Raw genomic sequence first — 22,977 nt, forward strand, 5'->3', positions numbered from 1 at the left:
TGAGACCACTTTTACCTTCTACTGTATCACCTACCCTTGGGTTGGCACGAACACTACAGTTCAGAGTGGCGTTGTAGCCGGCTATGGCAAACGTATTGATGAGTGGCTGTGTGAACTTGGGTGGCTCCTTGAAGTCGTGGTCACTGTACTCTGGGATTTTCACCTGCAAACCTGTGGGGGTAAGGGTAAAGGAATGGGGTTGTGCATGATACTTGCACGGAGCGGTATCATGTGGGGAGTACCCTTTGTGATGAGGAAAAGATAGTGTTTTTATTTGTCATGTCCTGAGACTGAGACCTTTCTGTTTAAGGGTCTGTCAGTCATACACCTAACCCAGTGAGATTGAAAAAAGGAGTCAGACTCACTTAGGGGTGGGAACATTCACTGACATGACCTTTAAGATACAATCTGTGAAAAATGTTGTCATAACTTACAAAATAAAAGCATTTTTGTCACAAAATTGTTGCTTGCTATGACACCATTGTTACTTCTCAACACAATGAACAATGTAAAAGTATATGGTTTGTCAGTTAGGTTAAAAAAATAACTCAATTAAATACACTTCTATAATGGACTGGTGTGGCTAAATAATTAATCTAGAAATGAATAAATTAAAAATATTTCAAATATTTTATTTGAGGCTATTTTTTAATTCTTTCCTTTCCAGAGCAACCCCCCCCCCCCCCCCACACACACACACACACACACACTACTCCCAGTCCCCCTGATCCTTTTTGCTGTTGGTGCCCAGTCGTCTAGGAGGACCTCCTGATCTCCCAAATACTGTTTCATCTCCTCCCTAAAAGCCACACAGCAGTCTTTCAGTTTTCCCCACTCGGTCTTCTGCTCTGCCCTTGTCCTCTTTCTCACCCTCTGCACTCCCCACAGCCACAATCTTGACTGATGCTGACCTCTTTCAGATTAAGTCTGCACAAGATGTTCTCTAATCACTCTTATAAGTCACCTTATGCTCCTCTCTTTTCTGAAAAAAACGTTATTTGCATCCTTTTAGCAAAGTCCAGCACTATCTTTCCTTGCTTTCCTTTCCTGAATTAATACTATCACATACTCTTCACTTCTGTTACTCTCACCCCCATGTCTGTTACAGTCTGCCCTTCCTTCAGAATCCTTCTACTCTATTCCTCTTTCAATCCACACCATGATCAAACAGCTTGAACCAGTTCCCAATTCCTGATAAATTGATTAAACCACTGCCATTCTAAAACTATTAAATGTCATTTGTACTGTAATAAAAAAATGTGTGAAGTTTCATATATTTTATGAATTTATGAACTATGTATTTTCTCCTGAAATAGTTTGCAGCCATATTTATTAGTTTAACATTTCTATAGAAAGTATTGATGAAAATGGCATTCTGTATTCTATTCCCACCATTGTACCTTCTTTGGCAATGAGTGCACTCTTTTTGGTTTGGGTAGCATTTTCGCTGAGACCGCACATGTTCTCAGAGAAGATCCTAAAGTAGTACTCGTTTCCAACCACCAGGTCTGTGATGGTAATACAGGTGCGATGGTAGTGCTCAATACATGTAAACCATTCCTGAAAAGGAGGGTTCAAATTTTTGTTATTGATTGGAAAGACGTAGTTGATTTTTAGACTTTAGAAACACTGAAATGTGTCATTTACCATTGTCTTCTTATCTGCTTTTTGAATAGTGTAGCCTGTTATTGGAGCATTTCCATTGTCTTTTGGTGGAGTCCAGACCAACGCTACATTTCTTCCCCATACGTCTTCAATAGTTACACTCTGAGGAGGTCCTGGTAAATCTAAACATTAAGGAAAAACTCAAATGAATTCCCGAAATTACAACATAGCTGATCAGTATGCACCATTTTTGTATTCAATTAACAACAACAGGATAGACCAGGTAAAGTAAAAATGATGAATTGTTTTATTATAATACTTGTAATTGCCCTCATGCTTTTACTTACCTACAATTTGTATGTCAATTATAGCTGTGTCCACATGATTTTCCACTTGCACTGTCATCTCATACTTCCCAGAATGGTTGCGCTCTGCTTTGCGAATGAAGATGATGCTATCACAGTCTGTGTTTCGAATGCTAACGTGCGATGGTTCAATGGGCTGGCCTTCTTTCATCCAAGTGACCTTAGGCCTTGGTTTGCCCTTAATACACACATAGCAACATGAGTAATATGATGCAATCAGAAATTTGTCTCTGTGTAGGAATGAGGAATTTACCTGGAAAGGAACCACCAGGTTGACAGCTTCTCCAACTTTGCGAGTGTACGTTTGTTTCAGGTGTCTTGGCACCCGAATCTTGGGTGGTTCTGTGTAGTTACCGTACATGGGGTGTAAGTAACATTTGTTTTAAAGATTACTTTGTGTATATATTAGGCTTACCAACAACCTCTTTGACCAGCACTGCATGCTGCAGAGTCCGTGGTGCGCTGGCTCCAGCTTTATTGATGGCTCTGACGCGAACTAAGATTTTACTCTCCGGGGTTAGTCCTGTAATGGTGTACTTGGTTTTCTCTGTTATTTCCTTGTTAGAAACCTTCCAGTCGTTGCCTTTGTGAAATAGTAGCAAAAATTAGATTAAAAAAATATTTCCAACTAGTGATGAAGAAACCAAAGCTTTCTGAAACACTGAACCAAAATGAATCAAATTGTATTGAAATGGTTCAGGGTTGTGAAGCATTTGACACACTCAAACTAGTGACATCTATTGACCAAGCTACAAAATTGTATCAGAATAGAACAAACACAGTTTATGGATGCCACACACCCAACTTTCATTTGCAATCACTTACAGTAAACTTAAACACTGCACCGAGCCTTACTCAGTGCGAAGTATTGTTTGTGCCACTCTGCATGCATAACCGAGGGTTATATCCAAACGTGATCTTCTGTCTTCTGACCCTGTTTTGTTTTTGACTCCATTTGCCTGCCGCCTGCCCCGAATCTCCCCTGGACCCTGACTACCCCAGTCTCTTCTCTGTTGCTCCCATGCTCGTTATCAACTCCCAGTGCCTGACCCTGATTTAACTTTGTGGACTTTTAGCAGAGCTAATAAACCTGCTGCATTTGGAACCAGCCGTCTGTCTGTTTTTATAGAGATTGGTTTCTTTTGACTCTGTTCACTGAGAAGAGTTGACTCTTTCTGCTCCCAATCAGCTCTTCAAATTGTTAGGTTGGTTTAATTAATTTATTATCAATACAAATATAAAATCATGCACAAAATGAATAGTTAATACAAAAAAATCTTTTTCTTAATATGTGCTTTATATGAATATGCTTTTATTTGTTTACTGCTGATAAAATGTAAAAAATAAATTCTAAAATACAAAAAGTACAATCCCACTCACAACTGTATAATTTTTTTAATCTTTTTCATTTTAAACAAATTTAAAGTGAAACAAAACAAAGCACTGCAAAACACAACACAAAATATAAATTAAAATGTGCAAAACAAGAAAAAAAAAGATTTCGCAAATGAAACTCGCATGTGGCTTACAGAGAGAGAGAAAATATCTGCGACCGAGTCATCACAGGATTAGTGATGTCTCTCTACAAGAACGGACATATTGATAACCCCACTCCTAATTCAAAACTTGCTGAATGGTCAGCAATACGCGAGTGATGAAATGAAGCTTCATTTGGAAAGTCACGTGAGCGCTCGTTACACCACCAGTGACTTTTCTGCTTTGAAGGATCGATGCGGAGTCAAGCCGCCCTCTCGAGCTGGACATCTCTACTTCCAACTAGTGGATTGAGACAAACATCAATAACTTGATCGTCAGAAATTAATTTTTATAGTACATGTTTTTACATTTAGTGTTAATTTTCCTTTAAAGGACATTTAATCCAAAATTTCTAGTAGTCAATCATTTGAGGAAAACAGACTTTAAAAATACATTTAGAAAAAACACTGAAATAAAAAACTCTGTCATATTTTATCAAAAATATAGTATTTACTTCATAATTTTCTACTTTTTTTTCCAAAGCTTTTTTATTCAGTTGTTTTAGTTTGTATTTATTCTGTTTTACTAATTGATAAAACAGGCATATTCATTATATGAAATAGTATTGACTGCGCAAAAACTTCCGAAAACGAATTTTCTGTCTTCTAAAGTAAAATAGAAACATTGGATTTATAATTTTATCATCCTTCAGAAAATTTAGAAAAGTACCGGTAAATGACCAACTTGGAAGGAAACTACTTTAGAAACTTTACTTTACAAAGAATAAGAGATGTCCAAGCCTTTTGCACTTAGTATGCTAATCAAGATTTTTGTAGATGTAATTTCTTTGGTGTAAAGTCGAGTTGGACTCACTTCCTTCAATACAATACTCCACCAAATATCCATCCAATCCAGCGGCTCCTATGGTTTCGGGTGGACGCCACTTTACAGTCACTGCAGTGTCTGTGACATCGTCCACCACCAGCATTGTTGGCTCACTGGTCACGGCTGTAGGATGAGATCAATATTTTTTAAATAAAGTCACAGTTGCAACATCTATTGCCAACAATGGACATGGGCAATATCAGAAAATCTCTTTTTCTGCAGTACAGTAATGCACATGTGAGAAGTGTCTGTCTGTGAGTGGTATGCTTTTAGTCTCCATGTCTGATCTCATCAGTCCTTCCCTTTGCTGCCTTTTCTTGTGCCCTGAATCATATTTAACTCCTCTAGAACTCTCGGACAGTCTGATCTTCTAAACCTCTAATCCTCAGATGATCTGGCTGTCATTATAAAGACATATTTAATCTCTTCAAAAGCTGTGGAGATCAGTCAGAATGCTTTGGTACTGTGTTCCTGAGGTTCCAAGGGCAGGTCTCACATGTTCTTTTAGTCAACCACTCTGATCATTTATCCATTATAATGAAAGGATTGTTAGGTAAACATTCACCTTGGATTATTATTCTTTCCTAGACACCATGTTTGGACTACAAACTCTTTGGCCAATGTTTACATTAAGTAGACACAAGGGTCACTTACCAAGAGGAGTAAAAGCTTTAGATGGCTCACTGGGTTTAGATACTCCGATAGCATTGACAGCAAAGATTCTTACTTCATATGGCACTCCTTCAATCATTTTTTTGGGTTCAAACGAAGTTTCTTTGATCAAGTCGAAGTTCAATCTCATCCATCTGGAGCTCTGTTTCTTTTTTCTCTCAATGAAATATCCTTCAAGGAATTGCCAAAAATCTTGTTATTTAGGAGCAGGACATACTTCTAAGTACTGATAACAAGCAGGTTGCATTGCTAACCTAATATTGGTGAACCTCCATCGTACTTTGGTGGTTCCCAAGTCATAGAGCACCAATCACCACCCACCTCTGGTACCAAGGGTGCTTCCGGAGGATCAGGAATGTCTGCAAGCAAGTTTTATTTACCTTTCATTTACTTTTTACGGGGGAAAAAAGCAACACAAATCCTGTGGGAAGATATTTTGGAATGTCTTTTTTTAAATTATTTTTTCTTACCAACAACCTTGATTTTGACGCTGGCTGTAGCCTCACCGGCCTCATTCTGCAAAACCATTTTGTAATTGCCTGTGTCCTCACGTTCAGTGACCTCAATTGTGAGGCTTGTCTGGTCAACATATGTTTCAGCTCGGACACGATGGCCAGAGTCAAGAATGACCTGCAATAAGAAGAAACATACAATTTCCTTTTTTTGTTTTTTTCCAGGTGACTTGTGTCTAAGAAATTATTTAACTGTAAAATAGAAAATACATCAAAAAATATTTGTAACATTTTTTATAAATTCTCTAAAAAAAGACCTGGCAAAAAATATTCATGGGAAGGCCTTCGGTAACTGCAGCCAGAGCCTAACATCCAGCATTTTAGTTTTGGTACACTGTAGTAAATATCAATATGCTTATTTTAGTTTGCTATTTTTGCTAAATTTTTGCTACTTTTTAAAATTTTGCTATTTATAGTTAATGAGTAATTACAGTAAATGCAGGATGATCCTAAAATGTTTTTTACAAAGCTAAATGAAATGAAAGCTCACCCTTTCTCCCTTCATCCACACCACTCTGGGTGCTGGCTCTCCACTGATGGGAACCTCTAAGCGAAGTTTGTTTCCTGCCACAACTGTAACTGTGTTGTCTGGTAGGTTCAAGCTTTCCAAATGTACTTTTGGAGGATCTGCAGCCCAAAATAAAAGCTTTAGCTCATTGAACACCAGTGAGCTTACAGAAAGGGATCTTGTCAAGTGTTTTAGTACCAATAATTTGAACTTTGGCAGAAAGACTCTGTGAGTATCCCTCCGGTACAAACGTGTAGTCTCCTGCATCATGAAGTGAGCTGGTTTCAATTTCCAGTCGGTGAACCCTGAAAAACAAAAACAAAAAGGGACTCAGTCAAATCAAAGTGTCATCATCTAATTGCTCCATATGATGATCATACTTGTTTCTATGTATGATGTTAATGCGATCGCTTGGCTGAATGAGCTGTCCATTCCTGTACCAACGGCCAGGGACATTCCCTGGGTAGATGTCACAGTGTAGTTTAAGGGGTTGTCCAAGCATAACTGTTACATCCTGCAGGTCCTGGTACACCTTAAGTGGTTTCACTGAATCAGTAGAAAAGAAAAAATGTAAAACATATGGAAGTCAATGTTAAAAAAAATTATGATAAAAGGCAGAAATTGTCTTACAGTCAACTTGAACATGAGCCTCTGACACGCCCCCAGTGGCCATTACAGAAAACGTCCCTGTGTCTTCTCTGGAGGCATCATCAATCACCAAATAGTGTTTGGTTCCTTCACTCTTAACTCGGTACCTGGACCGCACTCCCGTTGGGACCTCAACTCCGTTCTTCAGCCTAAAGGAGCATTTTGAAAGTCAAATTCAAATTAATTTTATTTATATAGCACCTTTCATGACAGCAAAGACAGCTCAAGGTGCTGTACATAAAAACAAAATCAAATGCAATAAAATACAACAAGATACATTAAATTAGCCCCACACAATAAAATACACAAAGACAAACACCAGTGGAAAATAAATAAATAAATAAAGATAAACCAGAAAGACCAGAAGGCATCATTAGTCCCTGTGCTTTGACTATTTACATACCAAAGTCAAAACTGTGAAATAAGTTATTGTTTTATATTCTTGGGCTTGATATGAATTTATTTAATTGAAATCTTCATTTAGTTCAATTTATTGTCTCCATGAACAAGTGCACAAGTGGTTTCTGCCAGGACGGTTAATTTGGAATTCTAACATAGCGTTTAAAAAAGAAATAATAACATGTTTATAAAAACATATTTATAAAGGCGTAATTTACCATTTGACATGAGCGCCTTCCTCAGAAACCTCACATTCCAGCTCGATCCTCTCATTCACTGTGGTCTTGACAGGTTCAATCCCCTTAACAATAGTAATTGGCAACTCTGTGAAGCAACAGATGAAGCTTAATAAAACGGTTGACTGAATACTAAATAATTTTTGAGAAGCTACAAAATGACAAAAAAGTTGACTAATATACCTTTGACAAACAATTCTGTTGTGCATTTTTCTTCGCCTGCAACCACTGAATAGGCTGCGTCATCATTACTAGAGCAGTTGTTGATCACCATAATCCTCTGTGTCCCTTTATGTTCAAATATGAACCTAAATGAGAGAGTCATAAGTTACATGGTGATCCAAATCAACATATGACTAAAATGTTTTTATCTCAAACATTGTTTATGGAAATAATGTCATTTTAAACAACATTTTCAAGGCATGTTTTAACATTGGCTGAAAAACAAACAAACAAACAAAAAAAGCGAAACTGCACGCAGCAGAATTAAACCAGCATGAAGAAGGGGAATTCAACTTGATGGATGGACTTACTTCCTTTGGCTAAACATCAGGAGTAGAGCCAGAATGGGGCCGGAACACAGGAAGTAATTATTGCATTCAGGAAGGTGCATCACAAAGTGACAGACAGACAGGTAGACAAAGACAGAGAGACATCATGCCAAGAGGGGAAGAACGTGTGGCTGGGTGTTACAGTAAATAGTCAGACAGAAATGGAAAGTTACAGGAAAATCTTCAGAACAGGAGAACAAAGGATAAAATTACAATGGAGACCAAAGCCAGAAAATAGCAATATCCTCCAGGATGGCTTTAACTTTAGATGGCTTTGGTCAGCAGCTTTGGCAGTCCTAAAATTAAGGCACATTTCTATCAAGGTTATATTTCCAAAAGTTAATCATTTTAAAATTTGTTTTATTTTTTTTGTTTTGTTAAAACAAATGGTTTACTTTAAAAGATCCCAGCAGCTTTCTGATGAGTCCATGTATAATTTGGCATTAGTAAATGCAGCAAAATGATACAGCTGATATGTGAAATATAATTCTAGTATTTTATATACCAGTTTTTGTGCACGATAAGATGCTGCACAGAATAAGTTGCAGCAGCAAAAAAAGGCATTAAAACTAAGAAAAGAACATATCTAAGTCACGCTGGAGCATAAGTCAGACTTTTGAGAGAGATTAATTTAAAAGTATTCGGGATAAAGAACACTATTTTAACTTGAAAGGCAAAAAATAATTATGAAATAGATATTACAGTCAAATATTGTAATGTCACGCTTCACTACCGTAACTGTATTTAGCTTCATGAAACATAGAAGGAATTGAAAAGTATCTCGTTTTTTGGCGCAAGGTATGAACAACTTTTCAGATAACCATAGCATAAAAAATATGCTAACAAGGCAACTGAACTCTTTATATATTATTTTTAATCACTAAATCAGTTGTAATCTTGATTCCCTGTCACTTTTGAACAAGCCAGACGTAATACTGAGCAGTGCGTTGCTGTCAGCAGCAAATACCGATACACACAGCTACAGCACCCTTCAGCAGTGATCGCTATTTATTTATCTTAAATCACATACAATTCGCGCCTAAGTATAAATCGCATTACCGGCAAAAAAAAAATCTATGCAAAAAAAGCAATTCATACTCCAAAAAACAGTATCTATGATAGTACGTCCTACTATTCCTACTATTCATTTCAAGTAGTCTAAAAAAGATTTGTTTAAGCGACAGCCCTTGTTCCTTTTAAGAAAGTCTAGTTCATGTCAAAAGTTCATTATATGGAGAAAACACAAAAAACACCCAATGTCCAAAAAGTAGAAGAAATCAGCATTTTGGTATGCATTTACTGTTATGAACTTTGCAAATAGTTTATTCATTTTGATAAAGTCAATTTTTTATTTATTTATACTTTCATATAATATTTTTTCTTTAACCAAAGTTCCTTATATGTTTAACTTTGTGCATTTGAATATTCATGCACCACAATTTATGTTTAATAAACAAAAATCTGATTACCCTAAGGATCAAATCAAACAAAAATCTTCTTACTACAGTAACGCATTGTGATTATAGGCTTAAAACATAAATAATTACTAAATATTTTAATTTATGTATTGAAAACTCATTCTACATGGTTCCTATTTTGTTGATAGGTTACGCCAACTGATCTGAAAGAGAAAGATTTATACTAGGTTCAAGAGTAAATTTCATGACTGGAATCTTTATGTATTACATTTAGACGTACAATCCTTTTTATTTTCTAAAAAGGTCCTGAATTTAAAAAATATTAATCTTTTTTTTTGCACTGATCCAAAGCCAGTCTTGGTTAAAGACCTGTGAAGGAGATACCACCTTTTTCCTGTATGGAGAAGGACATGTACAGCAGTTAATGGCAATCAAAGACAGTCGCAATCATATAATACATTTGCACCCAAACATACAGTCTTGTGAAAAAAATGAAACCCCATATAACCTTTTAAAGGATATCAATCATCAAACTGCTTTCTTTTGTGGGCTATAAAAGTAGGTAGCCGATGCAAAAGCAAGAATAAAATTACCTACAGGATTTAATGGAGGTTATAACCAAAGATGTGATTTGCTAGGCTTTAAAAACAGGTCACTTGATGCTCCTCTGTTATAAATTTATTATTTATCCAAATGTACCTAATAATACTTTTTTGTTACCGATATTTCTTGACACTAATCGTAGTCTTTTTTTAAATGGCCTTTACCGCACTTTAACACTACTAAGAGTGGCTGCTTTCCCTTCATATATCGTCCACAGCTATGTTAATGCAAACCATTAGAAACTGTACCAAAATGGTTATAAATATTGCATCCTTTCAGCTGAGATGCCAATTTATTTTTTAGCATTTGTTTTAATTTTTAAAAGATCATGGGATTTACATTAATTTTTCACAACTGTAGCTTTGGGATATTTGCTTCAAATCATGATTATTTTAGCACATGTGTGCTGAAACTCAAAGTAGAGTCATTACTATGTTGTCGTCTGGGCTTCAGCTGTTAATGGTTCAGAATAATATGGACTGCACCAATACCACCAAAGGAGGAAAATTACCTATACATGGAACACCATCACTAGAGAGCATTTTTATTCTATGAAAATGCTTTCTTTTTGTGCAATAATGTGTACAGAAAACCTATCAAATGGTGTTACATACTTGGGGGTGGGTCTGATTTCTTGTCCATTCTTGTACCACTTCAGATCAACTGTGGGGTCAGCCAGTTCAACCACCAGGCGAATCTTCCCACCTTTGTCCACCTGGTATGTTGGGTCCAACCTCTTTGCAAAAGCTTAAAGTCACAAGGGCAATGGGGCCACTGTTTAGATTAAATCTCACCTGTGCACGAACAAACTTGGGGTAGGATTTATCATCCTACCTGCGCTCTTCTTCTCCTCTTTTGGGGCCTTTTTCAACCTCTTCAAAAGACCCCTCAAATCTGTGATACCATATGTAAAGGCAATTTTCTCATATTCATCTGGCCGGGCACTTTTCAGGATTTCCCAAACATCCACCTCTGGAGCGTCGTCCTGCTGTTTGTGCTCCCTAGTAATGGCGGACATGAGGTAAGATGTGAGGAGATGAGTCTTGTGCGGTTGTTCGCAACGTGTTCTGAGGAACTGGTAAGTGGTTCAGAAGCCCTTGTAAGACCACGGCATCTAACCTTATCTAGCGCTAACTATGCAGATAAAAGTACCCCATATGCTAAATTCTCATTCTAAGTATTCCTCAGGACATGTCACACAAAGGGATGGGCACCTACAGTAGTCTACCTGTGTTGACATAAGCTCAGACTGCACATGTTAATAGCAATCTGGTAGCAGAACTATTATATCAGTAAAACCCTTTGGATACCTGCTGATGGTGTAGTTAACTTAATGTTTTTTCATGGGTTTGTACTTTTACAGTCACACAAAGTTGAAACTAATAAGTTCTGAATATTACTTCAATTTTTTATAAAATAAACAGTAAAAAAAATTAAAATAAAGCCAAAACATTGCTAGTTAGCTAGAAATAATTTATGACAATGTTTGCCCGTTCAGAATAAATTGTTACAGGGGAGGAGGAAGTAGAGGCTATGTGCCATTGATTTTATTTCTTCCTCTTTTATAAGCACACGACTGTTGTAATAGTTTAAAGAATTTTGTTACCATGACTTGAATTGATCAAAATGTGTTTATAAACATTACCTACAAGCATTTTACTGCAATGCAGAAGAGCCAGTTACATTTTAGAGATCCAGATTGCTTTTGTGATTTGTATTAAAGGGCCAATATCATGCAAAATCAACTTTTTGACCTTGTAACCCTTGTGCTATCTTAGATGACCCCACCCTTACATTAATGTGTTCTCCCTACCATGACAAAGGTGGATAAAGGTGGAAAGATTTCATGGACACCAGAGAAGATCACAAATCATTGAAGAAAAAAGGTTCAGAGCACTGTCTTGTGGGGTCTAGATGACCCAACTCCCAATGTTAAAGTGCCTAGGATAGCACAAGGGTTAAGTGAATTATAATGTTCATTTCTCATGAAAAACCCCAAAGAGGATTGGGAGAATGTCCCATGGTCAAATGAAACCAAAATAGAACTTTTTGATAAGAAATCTACTCGTGTTTGGAGGAGAAAGAATGCTGAGTTACATCCAAAGGACACTGTACCTACTGTAAAGCACGGGGGTGGAAACATCGTGCTTTGTAGATGTTTTTCAGCAAAGGGACCAGGGCGACTGAGCCTTGTAAAAGAAAGAATGAATGGGGCCACGTATCGTCAGATTTTGAGTGAAAATCTCCTTCCAACAGCAAGGGCATTGACGATGAAACACATGATATAGGCCCTTTAAATAGTTGGTGTGCTTGGAGCAAACTTTTAGCACAGCAGGCAACAAACAACGTTTGTTTTACCTCTCCCTATTTTTCTACACTAAACGTGATAGGGAGAAATGCTTATCAGTTTATGGGAAGTTTTCATATTTAATTTGACAATTTAAACACATTTCCTATAACGTTGAACTTTACCAGGTTTAAATTTCTTACGTTTTATATACTTTAAAAAAAATTATTTAAGGAGTTTTTTTAAAATATAAATTAAAAAAAATAGGTAATGATTAAACAAGTATAAGTAAGATGTGAAAGTATTCATTTAAATTATTTTTAATTTATTAACAATAATTTGCTTTATTTGCATTCACTTTAAATAAAAAAATAGATGTAATGCTTTAAGAAGAAGCAAATTTTACCCTTTTAAAATGTTTATTAATACTCAAGAAAATAATTTTTAAAATAAATACATCTTTTTCATCAAGAAGGATAGAATGTGTTATTCCTTTATGTGTTTCATCTGGATTCAAGCAGCACACAGTAGAAGCCAAAAGTAAAATCATTTTCTATAATAATGCCAGCTTACTCATTAGTTTCATTATCAATATTTGCATTTATGTGCAGCATGCACAAAATTAGAAGAACCCTGCAAAAAAACAATTTATTTAACACAGTAAGGTCCTTTTTTTAACTAGCCCATCCCTTTGTTTGTTGTTGGTTTGAGTGATCACTTCAGAGGTGCTATGATGCAATAAAGATGCAGTAGTCTATTGCGGATGTTAGTTAACTAATCTTCAGGTTAATATGTATCTACCGTGACCTAAACAGGATTAGCAAAATGAAAAGCAGTCTGTTATTTTTTTCTACCTTAGACATTTTACCAAAATGTCCATAAGGTTGAAGGTAATTTACATAAATCAGTATTCCCTTCTTTTGTGTCTTTCCTGTTTATTTTCAGTCCGTTATGAAAAAGGCTGAAATAAACACAGCTGTATTCCTTAAGAAATAATAAATGACAGCGTAGTGATAACACTATTTTATGGCATCATTTCTCTTTGGCCAACCAGCTTATCAGTAATGATCCAAAATGATGCTCCCTGCTTCATGCAGCGCCCATTTCCATCATTCCTGACTGCTGACTGAGCGATCAAGAATGCTGCCTTCAAATAAAGTGTTACCGTACTACAGTAGGCCAACACTCTTGCGCGACCAGTACCTAGTGCTACACATCATGCTGGGGATTCTGCAGGATTCACAGTACTCACCTGCTACAAGGTTTATTCGTTTTAATTTTAAGGGTTTTCTCTTTACTAACCTTTGATTTCTGAATATGTAGGGGAGAAAAACAGACAAGCCCAAAATAAATGTGGAATTTCTCTGCCGAACAGTGTCACTGACGTGCTCTATTTAATCCAACACTTAAACCTGATTTGAATCTCCACACTGGAGGGTAAATCTTGAGCTACTACAGTAACTTTGCTATCTAACAAAGGGTTTTCAAACTGTGACACACATACTTCACATGAGTAAAAATCATCCGTGCCTGATTATTACCAGTATAACAATTATGTGGTCACTTTTACATTCGATCTATTTTAACAATTTTTCTTGTTGAAGGTGCAATGTGAAGCCATTTTAAAATTGACTTTTTAACACGGTCCAGTTTGGACACACCTGCACATTCAAATGAATGAAGGTGTGAGCAGGTGTGTCCAAACTTTTGGTCTGCACTGTATGTCTATATCAAAAAATTAATGGACTTTGCAGACGCATTGTCTGACAATTTACACCTCTGCGTTATCCCTTAAATAAGGATTATTGGCCGACAAATTGTTTGCGGAGGACAGTCCAGGCTTCCATATAGCGCATTAATTTCTGTTAATGCACATTTTGAAGGCCATTAACCCGCTTATACCATGGTCACTTACAAAAGATATAAATATTCAATCAGTGTTTTGGTACTTTATTTGTGTTATTTCTTCAGTTTAGATCGCTTTTTTCACAAAAAGCTGACTATTTGAAATGTGGTGGTGGCTGCTTAGCCGGCACCAACTTCGACTGCATCGGCAAAGGAAAGCGAAATACATCCTGATTGTCACCATAGGTTAAAGAAAGCAGCGGTTCTGAGAGAAAGCTCACCTCTTATTGCTTGTTTTTGCAGATGATGAAGCTAAAGTTTGATTAAAAGAAGCCATACAGAACGTTCATGTGACCGGAACTTCTTTTTTAGCCCTGCATTATCATTGTGGATTATTAGTTTTTAATCCACACCCAGCAGCCAATCAGAATCGAAAATTCACCCGGACCATGGTATAATTTCTGATAATGGACACCTTGTCAGGCATTACCTTACCTATTCTATTATTATCTCTATTTTTATTATTGAAGTTCTTTATAGAATCTATTTTGGCTTGTATACCTATGTCCATAAAATTGCTTATAACTATTAAAAAAAACAGCAAAACTTTTGTGACTCCACCTGTCATACTTTGAAAACCCAATAATATTATGAAATATCTGATGAGGTGTTCTTGTCACTTTTACAGTAGGCTAAAACAGTTTTTGAAAAAAGGACATCCATTAAATAGGTGTAAAAATTAGTGAAAAACAAAGAAGTCCAGCCAGGCTAGAGATGTGATTCTCACCTATGTTTAAGGAGACCACTAAAGTCAAGTTCCCCTGCATCTTCTTGTCCTTCACTGCTGTTGTTAACAAGGAGAGATTAATAAAGATTCAGTCAGAGTTCCAACAGTTACAGGCACTAAAAAACAATGCTCTCACAGCAGCACAAAGCAAAAGCTCCAATGTCAATCGATAAATTAGCTTCAAGCTAAGTCTCGATTTGTGCTTACCCAAAAAAACTTTTTTCAAAGATTTGCTTTGGATCGGCACTTGCAACAAAGTAGTTTGTGTAACAAACATCAAGAGCTATCCCATCTATTATTTACACAATGTTCCTGCAACGTTGAAGCAACATTGTGCAAACGTGATGGAACTGGGATGCTTTGCATTGCTTTACATTGTTTGTTTAGAGATTAAAAGAGCAAGAGTTGGCCTTTACACATTGAATTAGATGATTGATTTGTAATTGCTTATAAAGAAAAGGTTAATAACATTATTATTACTATTGCAGGACTAGTATATCATTCAGTATTTTTACATGAATTTCTTGATTTCCCTGTTTCGCCACAGGAATAAGACGCTTTGTCTTTTCTTCATTTAGGAGGCTTAAAAAATGATTATCTTGTACAAAAAAGTTTTTCCATAAAGAAATATGAAAAAGAATTACAGCTGAATTTCGTGTTTTTAATGATGGTTGTTGTTATTCTTTTTATTACCTTCTTTTAAAGGCTGAACGAATATCTATGCTATGTTGGCCTTTTTCTTCTTCTGTAAAAAAGCAAACGCATATCTTACACAATGAAAGAAAACTTTTTTCTCGTCGTGTATTGTACATTAATGCTGTGACAAACCTTTAATCTCCAAGTCAAAGGAACAGCTGTCAAACTTGTCTTTGTAGTTCACCTCGCACCTGTAGTTTCCAGCATAGTTTTCTTTGGCTTTGATGATGTGCATCTCAAAAGTGTGGATCTGTGGGGGAGTGGTTTGGTGGAATTTTCACCATATTTGTGGAATGGCGTCCAATAAATTCAATTGACTCACCTTCGTCGCTCGCTCAAAGCTCTCTTTAAGTTGCAAGTGCTTCCCAGTCTTGCTGGCCAGATCCATCCATTTCCCCTTGAACCACTTGACAGTGGGTTTACGAAGAAGATCCTTGGCTTCCACCTTAGCCACGAAAGTGATGTCACCACCTGTGGACACAAAAATACTGCAACACTTAGGGAAAATGTTATGGCTGACATTGAATGAAATAAACTATTCCTAATTGAATAATAGAATCTACTTAGGTTCAAAATCCCACTCCAATCCTATTTTGACCTACCGTAAATTCCGGACTACAAAGCGCACCCGATTATTAGCCGCACCCACCTATTTTCATGTATATAACTAATTTTATACATACACAAACAAGCCGCCGCATGAGTTAGGCAACATTGTCATCCTGACGGATCACGTCCTGACTCACAGAGCAAGTGTGATTCATTGGCACACAGCGGGTGGAGTTGATTTTGCCTCAGGTTCATGTATTTGAGTATATCTGCATCTGCTAAACAGTATGAACATCTATTCTGTTCACAAGTTCCTCAGTTATGGTTTTTTTATTTATTTATTTATTTTTTACTTATTGACAATCTAGGTATCATACATAAAATTACAAACAGTAACCATATAATCAACATTACATCCCTCAGTTATGATGAAGAAATTTACATCCGCGATCCCCCATTTCCCATGAGTCTTAGGGGCTAAAGGCGGGGCCAACGCCCGGCTCGCCATTCTGTTGTACGTGTTTAAGAATGAGCAAGTATCAACAGTGCACGGAGGGGTGAACGGGTAAAGCTCTCCTTCCGCTTGTGTCGCGGCAGCGTTATGGGAGTAACAGGGCTGGTTAAAAAACACGCTAGTAAAATAAAGCAGCGACGATTGAAAAGCGCGCGCCTCAGCGCGATACGCGCGCCTCCTCGCGGCGCGTGGGTCAGAAGTTTCCTTCCACAACAAACACTGTTGTTCCGCGGACGCCTCGAGTAAGCCCTGGCTGCAGCCTGCAGAATGGCTCGACGCCTCCGCGCTCCCGCGCGCTCCTTGTCTCCCCTTCCTATCTACTCCGACAGCTCTGGCCAGGGCGGCTTCAAGGAGGAGCGCTTCGTCCCCATTGCGCCGGTGAACGGAGCAAATCGTGTCTGTGCAGAGCAATCGGACTTAATACTGTACGTTTTGTGTATGAGGGGCGGATGCGTTGTTACGTGTGGGAGCCTTCAGACTGCCATCGGCCCCGCAGCTCACACGACACGCAGTCTCCAGCTCACACGGAGGCTGTGAGCGTTTCAATGCAAAACTCCGCTCAGTCCTTAATAACCGTTAAAACGATCACGTCAATTTGTGTTTCCAGTCGTGTCCCGACAAAATAAAGGCTGATATTATTCCCATATATTTACGTGCAGCCAGCCGAGTCACTATGACTCAGAGGTAAATGCACTCCTGAGCATGCGCTGTTCTCTCCGTCACGCAGCTGACCGGCTTTTCCAAACCCGTTGGTGATGGTGGATTTTTTCACGCTGCTTTTAACGATTGCTTTTAACTTGAAAGCTTCATCATATTGTAGCGGCGATCACGTGCACGTTGGGTCTAATGGCACCAAATGATTCTTGGATGCGGCTGGGCATGCGTGTTTCGTTTTGTTGAACCATGACTGAAGTGTGTAAGACCTGAAGTGAGGTCCATGCTGTTTGGCTGCTTAGAGGTGTGTTGAAAAGTAAATGGCTTGAGTTTGGTGTTAGAGAATTCAAACCATACACTGTGTCCGAAAATACATACACGGCGGCCGCTAATAAAATCCATAAATTATCCGCGTCACTGAATAAGCCGCACGGCTGTAAGCGCAGGAAAAAAGTCCGGAAATTACGGTATTTTAAAAGTGTTTCCATATGACTATGATTTATAATGAAAAAGACCTCTGTTGTTTTCTGGGACATAGTTTCTGCAGAGTGCCAGTAGTTCATTAGAAATTCACCTCTGAGTTGTGGGCGGGACTGTTGGTGCGGAGTAAGCCGACCCCCTTCTCATCATCCTTCTGTTTACATGCTCTCCTGCTATCTTACAGCCCCTCACAACCCCAACCTAACAGTAGCAGTGCAACAAAAATGGCAAGCAATATTGGAGCAATCCAGCTGTACAGATTTGAGCCAGATACCAGCTCAGATGAGGAAAATGAAGATGTGCGTGGATGTAGTCGTCTACAAGTGGTTGCATTAGAATGGAGCAGAACAGGAAGCTTGCCGTTATAGATCTTACATCACATCTACAAGCTTTTTCCAACAAAATTTTTTGTCTGCTCCTGTTTCACATTGATTGGAATAAAGAAATACTCCGAAATACATCTTTATATAAGTCCCCCATTATGACAGAAACACCACAAGATCATGAGAAAAACACAAAATCACAATTTTCATAGCAGTGGGTCTTTAAATGTTTTAATTAAACAGTATATCTTTATTTTTTTCTAAAACTGACTCCCCTGTTCTTGTCCTACACCTATCTTTATAAATCAAATAAAAGCATCAAACTACAGCAGGTTGTGTCACTCACCCACAGCCACGGTGCCACTTTGGGGCCTTTCTATCAGCAGTGTGGACAGTGGTGGATTGTCAACTGGCTTGTCCACGTCTTCTGGGGGCTGTCCGTCTCCCAGAGACCACACTAGTCAGTAAATGGAGACACATGGATGACTAACGGCTCTCCTCTGCTTCTCTGGGATCAACCTATCTCTTTGCTTTAGAAATCACTCACACTATAAACACATTTCAAAGCGCCTGAAGTCCTGAACACACAGCTCTTTGTTTGTGGAAAGCATAAAACAGACAAGGTAAAGATACACTTGTGAGCACAGATAGTGGAAAAGATGTTTTATGTAGATTATGCTGCTTTCTATCAAACCTAATAGTGACTTCATGTAGTTGGTGTTTGACTGAATAGCTATTTTTTCCCCTCCAGTTTCTTCATTTAGTCTTTGAGCCTCTTACTTGAAGCAAATAAAGATGCTACACATGAAAAATGTTGTCATCCTAAAAGTTGTAAAAGAAAGTACTTCTGTGGTGTTAGAACAGTTGACTACATTTTCTGTTTTGGTTACCTGAGTCTTTTCTCCCCGTGGATGACACAGGATCACTATCATCTAAACAGAAACAACAGCATACAGCGAATTGTAAAAAAAAATAATACTGTAAAATCCATACATTCACAATGTGTAACAAAGGAGAGAGTTTAAGACATGTAAGCAATGATGTGAGGAATTTTTAACATCAAAGTACTGACTAAAAAGAATTAAATGTACAATATTGTTCTTAACGAATATAAAAAAGACACGATTAAATCTTTAAGTTGTTTATACACGAAGTTTCAGTTTTTACAGAAAAAGCCTAAAAGTTAACAGGAATCTGTTAATAGGAGTCTATTTATATGACTATGAAAGCAAGGGTTTCTTTTTTTTAAATCCCTTTTTAAACATTTATATTTAAAAACAGAATATCTGGTATCAAAAATGTGTTGCGTATGTTTCCAGTATTTTGAATACGTCTGAATTAGACCAGTGTAACAGTTTGCAAACAATGCTTCTTACTAGGCAAGTCAATTGAGAGTTTCTTGGTTGAAATGCCATCCTCTGTGGAGAAAAAAAAACATAGTTAATTGGAAATTTGAAACAGACTTGACAGCCAAAAAGATTAGCCATCCTTTTGGATGTTCGGTCTTTAAACACTTTGAAAAAGACAGCGGAGAATAACATATGAACAACCAAGTGTTTTCTACATGGAAGTCCACCATCACTTTCTGGCCCCTTAAACAGAAGATTTGGCCAACTTCCTGTTATGAGTACATAAACCGTTTACCACTAAACAGTAAATGTTACTAACAAATTAAAACTTAATTTATAGTATTTTGCTGTGTTAATCTATGGCTGTGGGTCAGGTGAAAGCATGTTCTCTAAGCTTTTGGCTGCGTTCTTGATAAAGACAATAAGTATTATTTTTTAAAATTTCAGCTATAAGAAAAATATAAAAAAAAGATCTAATATTCAGGTGTGACACTTTGGTAAATTGATTTTTTTTCAGTCTTTTACACGGTGAATGGAATTGCTTTGTGTTTTTAAGTTATTATGATTTTAAAGGTGAAAACAGTACAGAGAGAGAAAAAAACATTTTTTTTATTATGGTTTAAATATTATAAAAATAAAGCATGTGTATAGTTGGTTTATTTGCATGTGCATGCAAATATCTACTGCCACATACTACTTTATTTTTATTCAGGTTATAAAGTTGATGTTCCTGTAAAAAATGTAAATGTTATTGCAAACACATGCATAGAAATATGCACATAACCACAGATATTTTCCACTTTAAAAATTGAATCGGTTAGTTCAAAAGGGGCCCAAGTCCACAATTTTCCAAAATAGAGATATTATATGTTCTATGGTCTTCAAGGGAAAAGCTTTTGATTATGTGCAAAAAAGTCCCAAGTCCGTTGTAGGTTAGTTTGCTAGTCCTCCGACATTATAAAAGTGAGGTGCTTCAAATTATAGCATCTGTAAGCTATGAACTGGTGCTAAATCTGGGTAAAGTATTAATCATTTGGTGTAGCCTCCCTTTAAGCAATGCATTTAAGATAATTTCCTGGAAAAACAAACCTCTTGGACTTGGGCCCCTTTTAACTAACTGATTCGATTGTCAGTGCCTTTTTCTTATTAAAACCAAGTTTATCTAAACAGCAGTGTCCAGGAATTATTTAACTAACATTAACAGAGATTTTTCCCCCTGTAGTTTAATATATTTGATCGCCATTAAAAGTAAGTGCTCTGAGGTTTTCCTCCTCAAATGAAAGGTGAGAGGAAGCATTTGTTATCGTGGATACCAACCTGTTTGGGGTGTTGGGGATGAGGAAGCAGGATTATCATCTGCAATAAAGTTGTTATTGACAAACAGACCAACTTCTCAAAGAACTCCAAAGTCCATTATTTGCAGACCAAGATGGCACAAACCAGCAGACCACTGACAACATGCAAAGCAAAGTTCTTAGTTTTAGTCACACATACAGGTTTGGGTCTCAAGGTTCTCAGCCACAGTAGCATAAGCAGATGGAGCACCACAGTGCATGTGCACATTCAAGCAGACTATACAAACCATGTGTCAGACATATAAATTTAAATCTCACACCTGAAGCAGTAATTATTTAAAAGAAAAGAAGAATTATGAGCAAGTCAAACAACATGATTAACTTTAAACTAATGAGCTGCATCATTCCCCATTTTTTCTCGGAATCCTTCGTTATTCCGTCATTACTTGAGTTAGATGCTGAATTTATATAATGATCTTTTAACCTATAGGTTTTCGATTTATTGGACATCTAAAAGCTTTAGAGAGAATCGTGTGTACAACACTGTGCAACAGTTTTGCTATATCTTTTCTACTATGTGTTTCCGTTCCATTTAGCCAAATATTTGATCTTTTTTTAGTTGTCTCGTCAAACAACTGTCCAGTTGTGCGAAGGCGTGCTAGTTGTCTTTTTGGACATTGACAACATTTTGCTTATTTAAAATTTTAATCATTCCATTCATAAAGTGACTCTATATCTGGAGAATAGAGTCTTAGAAATATGTTACTTTACCATTTTATTGAAGTCTGGTTGTAGCTAGTTTCAAGAATTTGAAGAATAGATCAAAACCTTTGCACAGTGCTTTCGTTTCTGTTTTTGGTAAATCCCAGAACTGGTCTAGGAGCTTAGTTACATTGGTGCACTCAAAGTGAATGAAGTCCATAGCATTCCTATCAGAAAGTTTCAACTTATTTTTGGGAGAATTTGCATGACGTAAATGTTAGATGCTGAATGGGACACTCATTCAACTTTTTAGAAGTGTTTCATCTGAGGAGCGAGAGGGTAAAATCATGCATGTTTTTCACCGAGACATGGGATTTATTCTTATTAAAGTATCATACTTACCATTCGGAGCAGGAGAGCAACTGCCCTCATCCTTAACAATACAGTCCGTGGATTCTGCATGCTCTTTGACCCCAACACCACTAGGTTCTGGTTGGTTTGAAGAACTATCAGCGGTGTTGGGCATCTGAGCCACTACTGCTTGTGATGGCTCAGGCTTTGCGGACTCTGGTTTCTCCCCATCAGTCTCTAATGGCTCTTTCCCCTCTGTTACTGCCTCTGTATAGCAGACAAAGCGCCAGGCTGGAGCAGCAAGCATTAAGCACAAACTCTGGCAGCCTTTCAAAACAATGCTTGCTTAGATGAGGTAATTATAGATAGTTAACAACCAGATAGATACCATACTGGACATTTTAACTACTTTTGTTTATGTTTGGGCTTGAAAAATATTAAAAATGCTAAAACAGAAAACATCTATCATATCTCCTTGTCTCCATTAGGACACAAATAATTAGAAATAAGAATATTGGTTGGTCAAGAATACAACTTTTGTAATTATTTGACCTATTGCTATTATTTTATTTTTGTATCTATCTGGTCTTTTTACATCTATACAGTAGAGTGATGAAGAAGGTGGGACGTACTGACCCAGAGGCATGACTAATTCCTGTAATCTTTGAATTGCCCTGTTAAAAGTTATTTAAAGACCCACTCTGATCATCTTTTAAACTATTTTAAAAGCATTCCCAGTGGTCTTTTGATAAGGATTATGCCATTCTTATCCAAAATCAAAGACTTGTGGCTTTTTCAAGCTCATTGTTTCTATCGAGCAACAGTAGTTCATTAGAAAGTTGCCTCTGACTTGTGGGACGGGCTGCTGGTGTGGAGCAACCCCGCCCCCCCTTTTAGTCACCCTTAATTGAGAGTTATCTGTTTATATGCTCTCTCGCTAGCTTGCAGCAACCTTACACCTCCAACCTTATATTACCGGTGCAACGAAAATGGCAACCCATGTTGGAGCTACCCAGCCATACAGTTTCAAGCCAAATGCCAGAGAAAAATTAAGACGTATATAAATATTATCTTCTACAAATCATTTCTTTCAAGAAAAATAGTTTTTTTGAACAAAGAAATACTCAGACATGCTAATTTAAGCTTCATTTTCCTGATAGATGCCCTACATCTTCAGAAAATGCCACAAGAACTTGTTAAAAACAATTTTCATCACTGTGGGTCTTTTAAGCTACCAGGGTCAGTACAGCCCATCTTACTTAATCCT

At 37.3% G+C, this 22,977-nt stretch overlaps 1 protein-coding gene across 10 annotated transcripts in view; it reads right to left on the minus strand.

Moving 5' to 3' along the window:
• mybpc1 (myosin binding protein C, slow type) overlaps positions 1–22,977 on the minus strand; it is a 33,147-nt gene that overhangs the window by 5,032 nt on the left and 5,138 nt on the right. For 3 of the 10 annotated variants that reach the window (XM_011491192.3, XM_011491188.3, XM_011491194.3), the window contains 29 exons: positions 21,762–21,977; positions 20,680–20,718; positions 19,390–19,431; positions 18,904–18,945; positions 18,360–18,470; positions 15,816–15,964; positions 15,626–15,743; positions 15,491–15,542; positions 14,798–14,854; positions 13,468–13,476; positions 10,713–10,879; positions 10,493–10,625; positions 7,840–7,848; positions 7,490–7,614; positions 7,289–7,394; positions 6,654–6,820; positions 6,404–6,569; positions 6,222–6,328; positions 6,006–6,142; positions 5,474–5,633; positions 5,258–5,362; positions 4,986–5,174; positions 4,320–4,454; positions 2,386–2,553; positions 2,224–2,312; positions 1,953–2,148; positions 1,648–1,787; positions 1,401–1,560; positions 35–171 (listed from right to left, as the gene is read on the minus strand). In XM_011491192.3, the coding sequence (XP_011489494.1) occupies positions 35–171; positions 1,401–1,560; positions 1,648–1,787; positions 1,953–2,148; positions 2,224–2,312; positions 2,386–2,553; positions 4,320–4,454; positions 4,986–5,174; positions 5,258–5,362; positions 5,474–5,633; positions 6,006–6,142; positions 6,222–6,328; positions 6,404–6,569; positions 6,654–6,820; positions 7,289–7,394; positions 7,490–7,614; positions 7,840–7,848; positions 10,493–10,625; positions 10,713–10,879; positions 13,468–13,476; positions 14,798–14,854; positions 15,491–15,542; positions 15,626–15,743; positions 15,816–15,964; positions 18,360–18,470; positions 18,904–18,945; positions 19,390–19,431; positions 20,680–20,718; positions 21,762–21,977 (3,431 nt within the window). The remainder of the gene's footprint in view (positions 1–34; positions 172–1,400; positions 1,561–1,647; positions 1,788–1,952; positions 2,149–2,223; positions 2,313–2,385; positions 2,554–4,319; positions 4,455–4,985; positions 5,175–5,257; positions 5,363–5,473; positions 5,634–6,005; positions 6,143–6,221; positions 6,329–6,403; positions 6,570–6,653; positions 6,821–7,288; positions 7,395–7,489; positions 7,615–7,839; positions 7,849–10,492; positions 10,626–10,712; positions 10,880–13,467; positions 13,477–14,797; positions 14,855–15,490; positions 15,543–15,625; positions 15,744–15,815; positions 15,965–18,359; positions 18,471–18,903; positions 18,946–19,389; positions 19,432–20,679; positions 20,719–21,761; positions 21,978–22,977) is intronic. The other 7 variants (XM_011491191.3, XM_011491195.3, XM_011491198.3 and 4 more) reach the window with 4 other exon arrangements.

This window comes from Oryzias latipes, chromosome 23 (genome assembly GCF_002234675.1).
Source record: "Oryzias latipes chromosome 23, ASM223467v1".
NCBI classification, from domain to species: Eukaryota; Metazoa; Chordata; class Actinopteri; order Beloniformes; family Adrianichthyidae; genus Oryzias; species Oryzias latipes.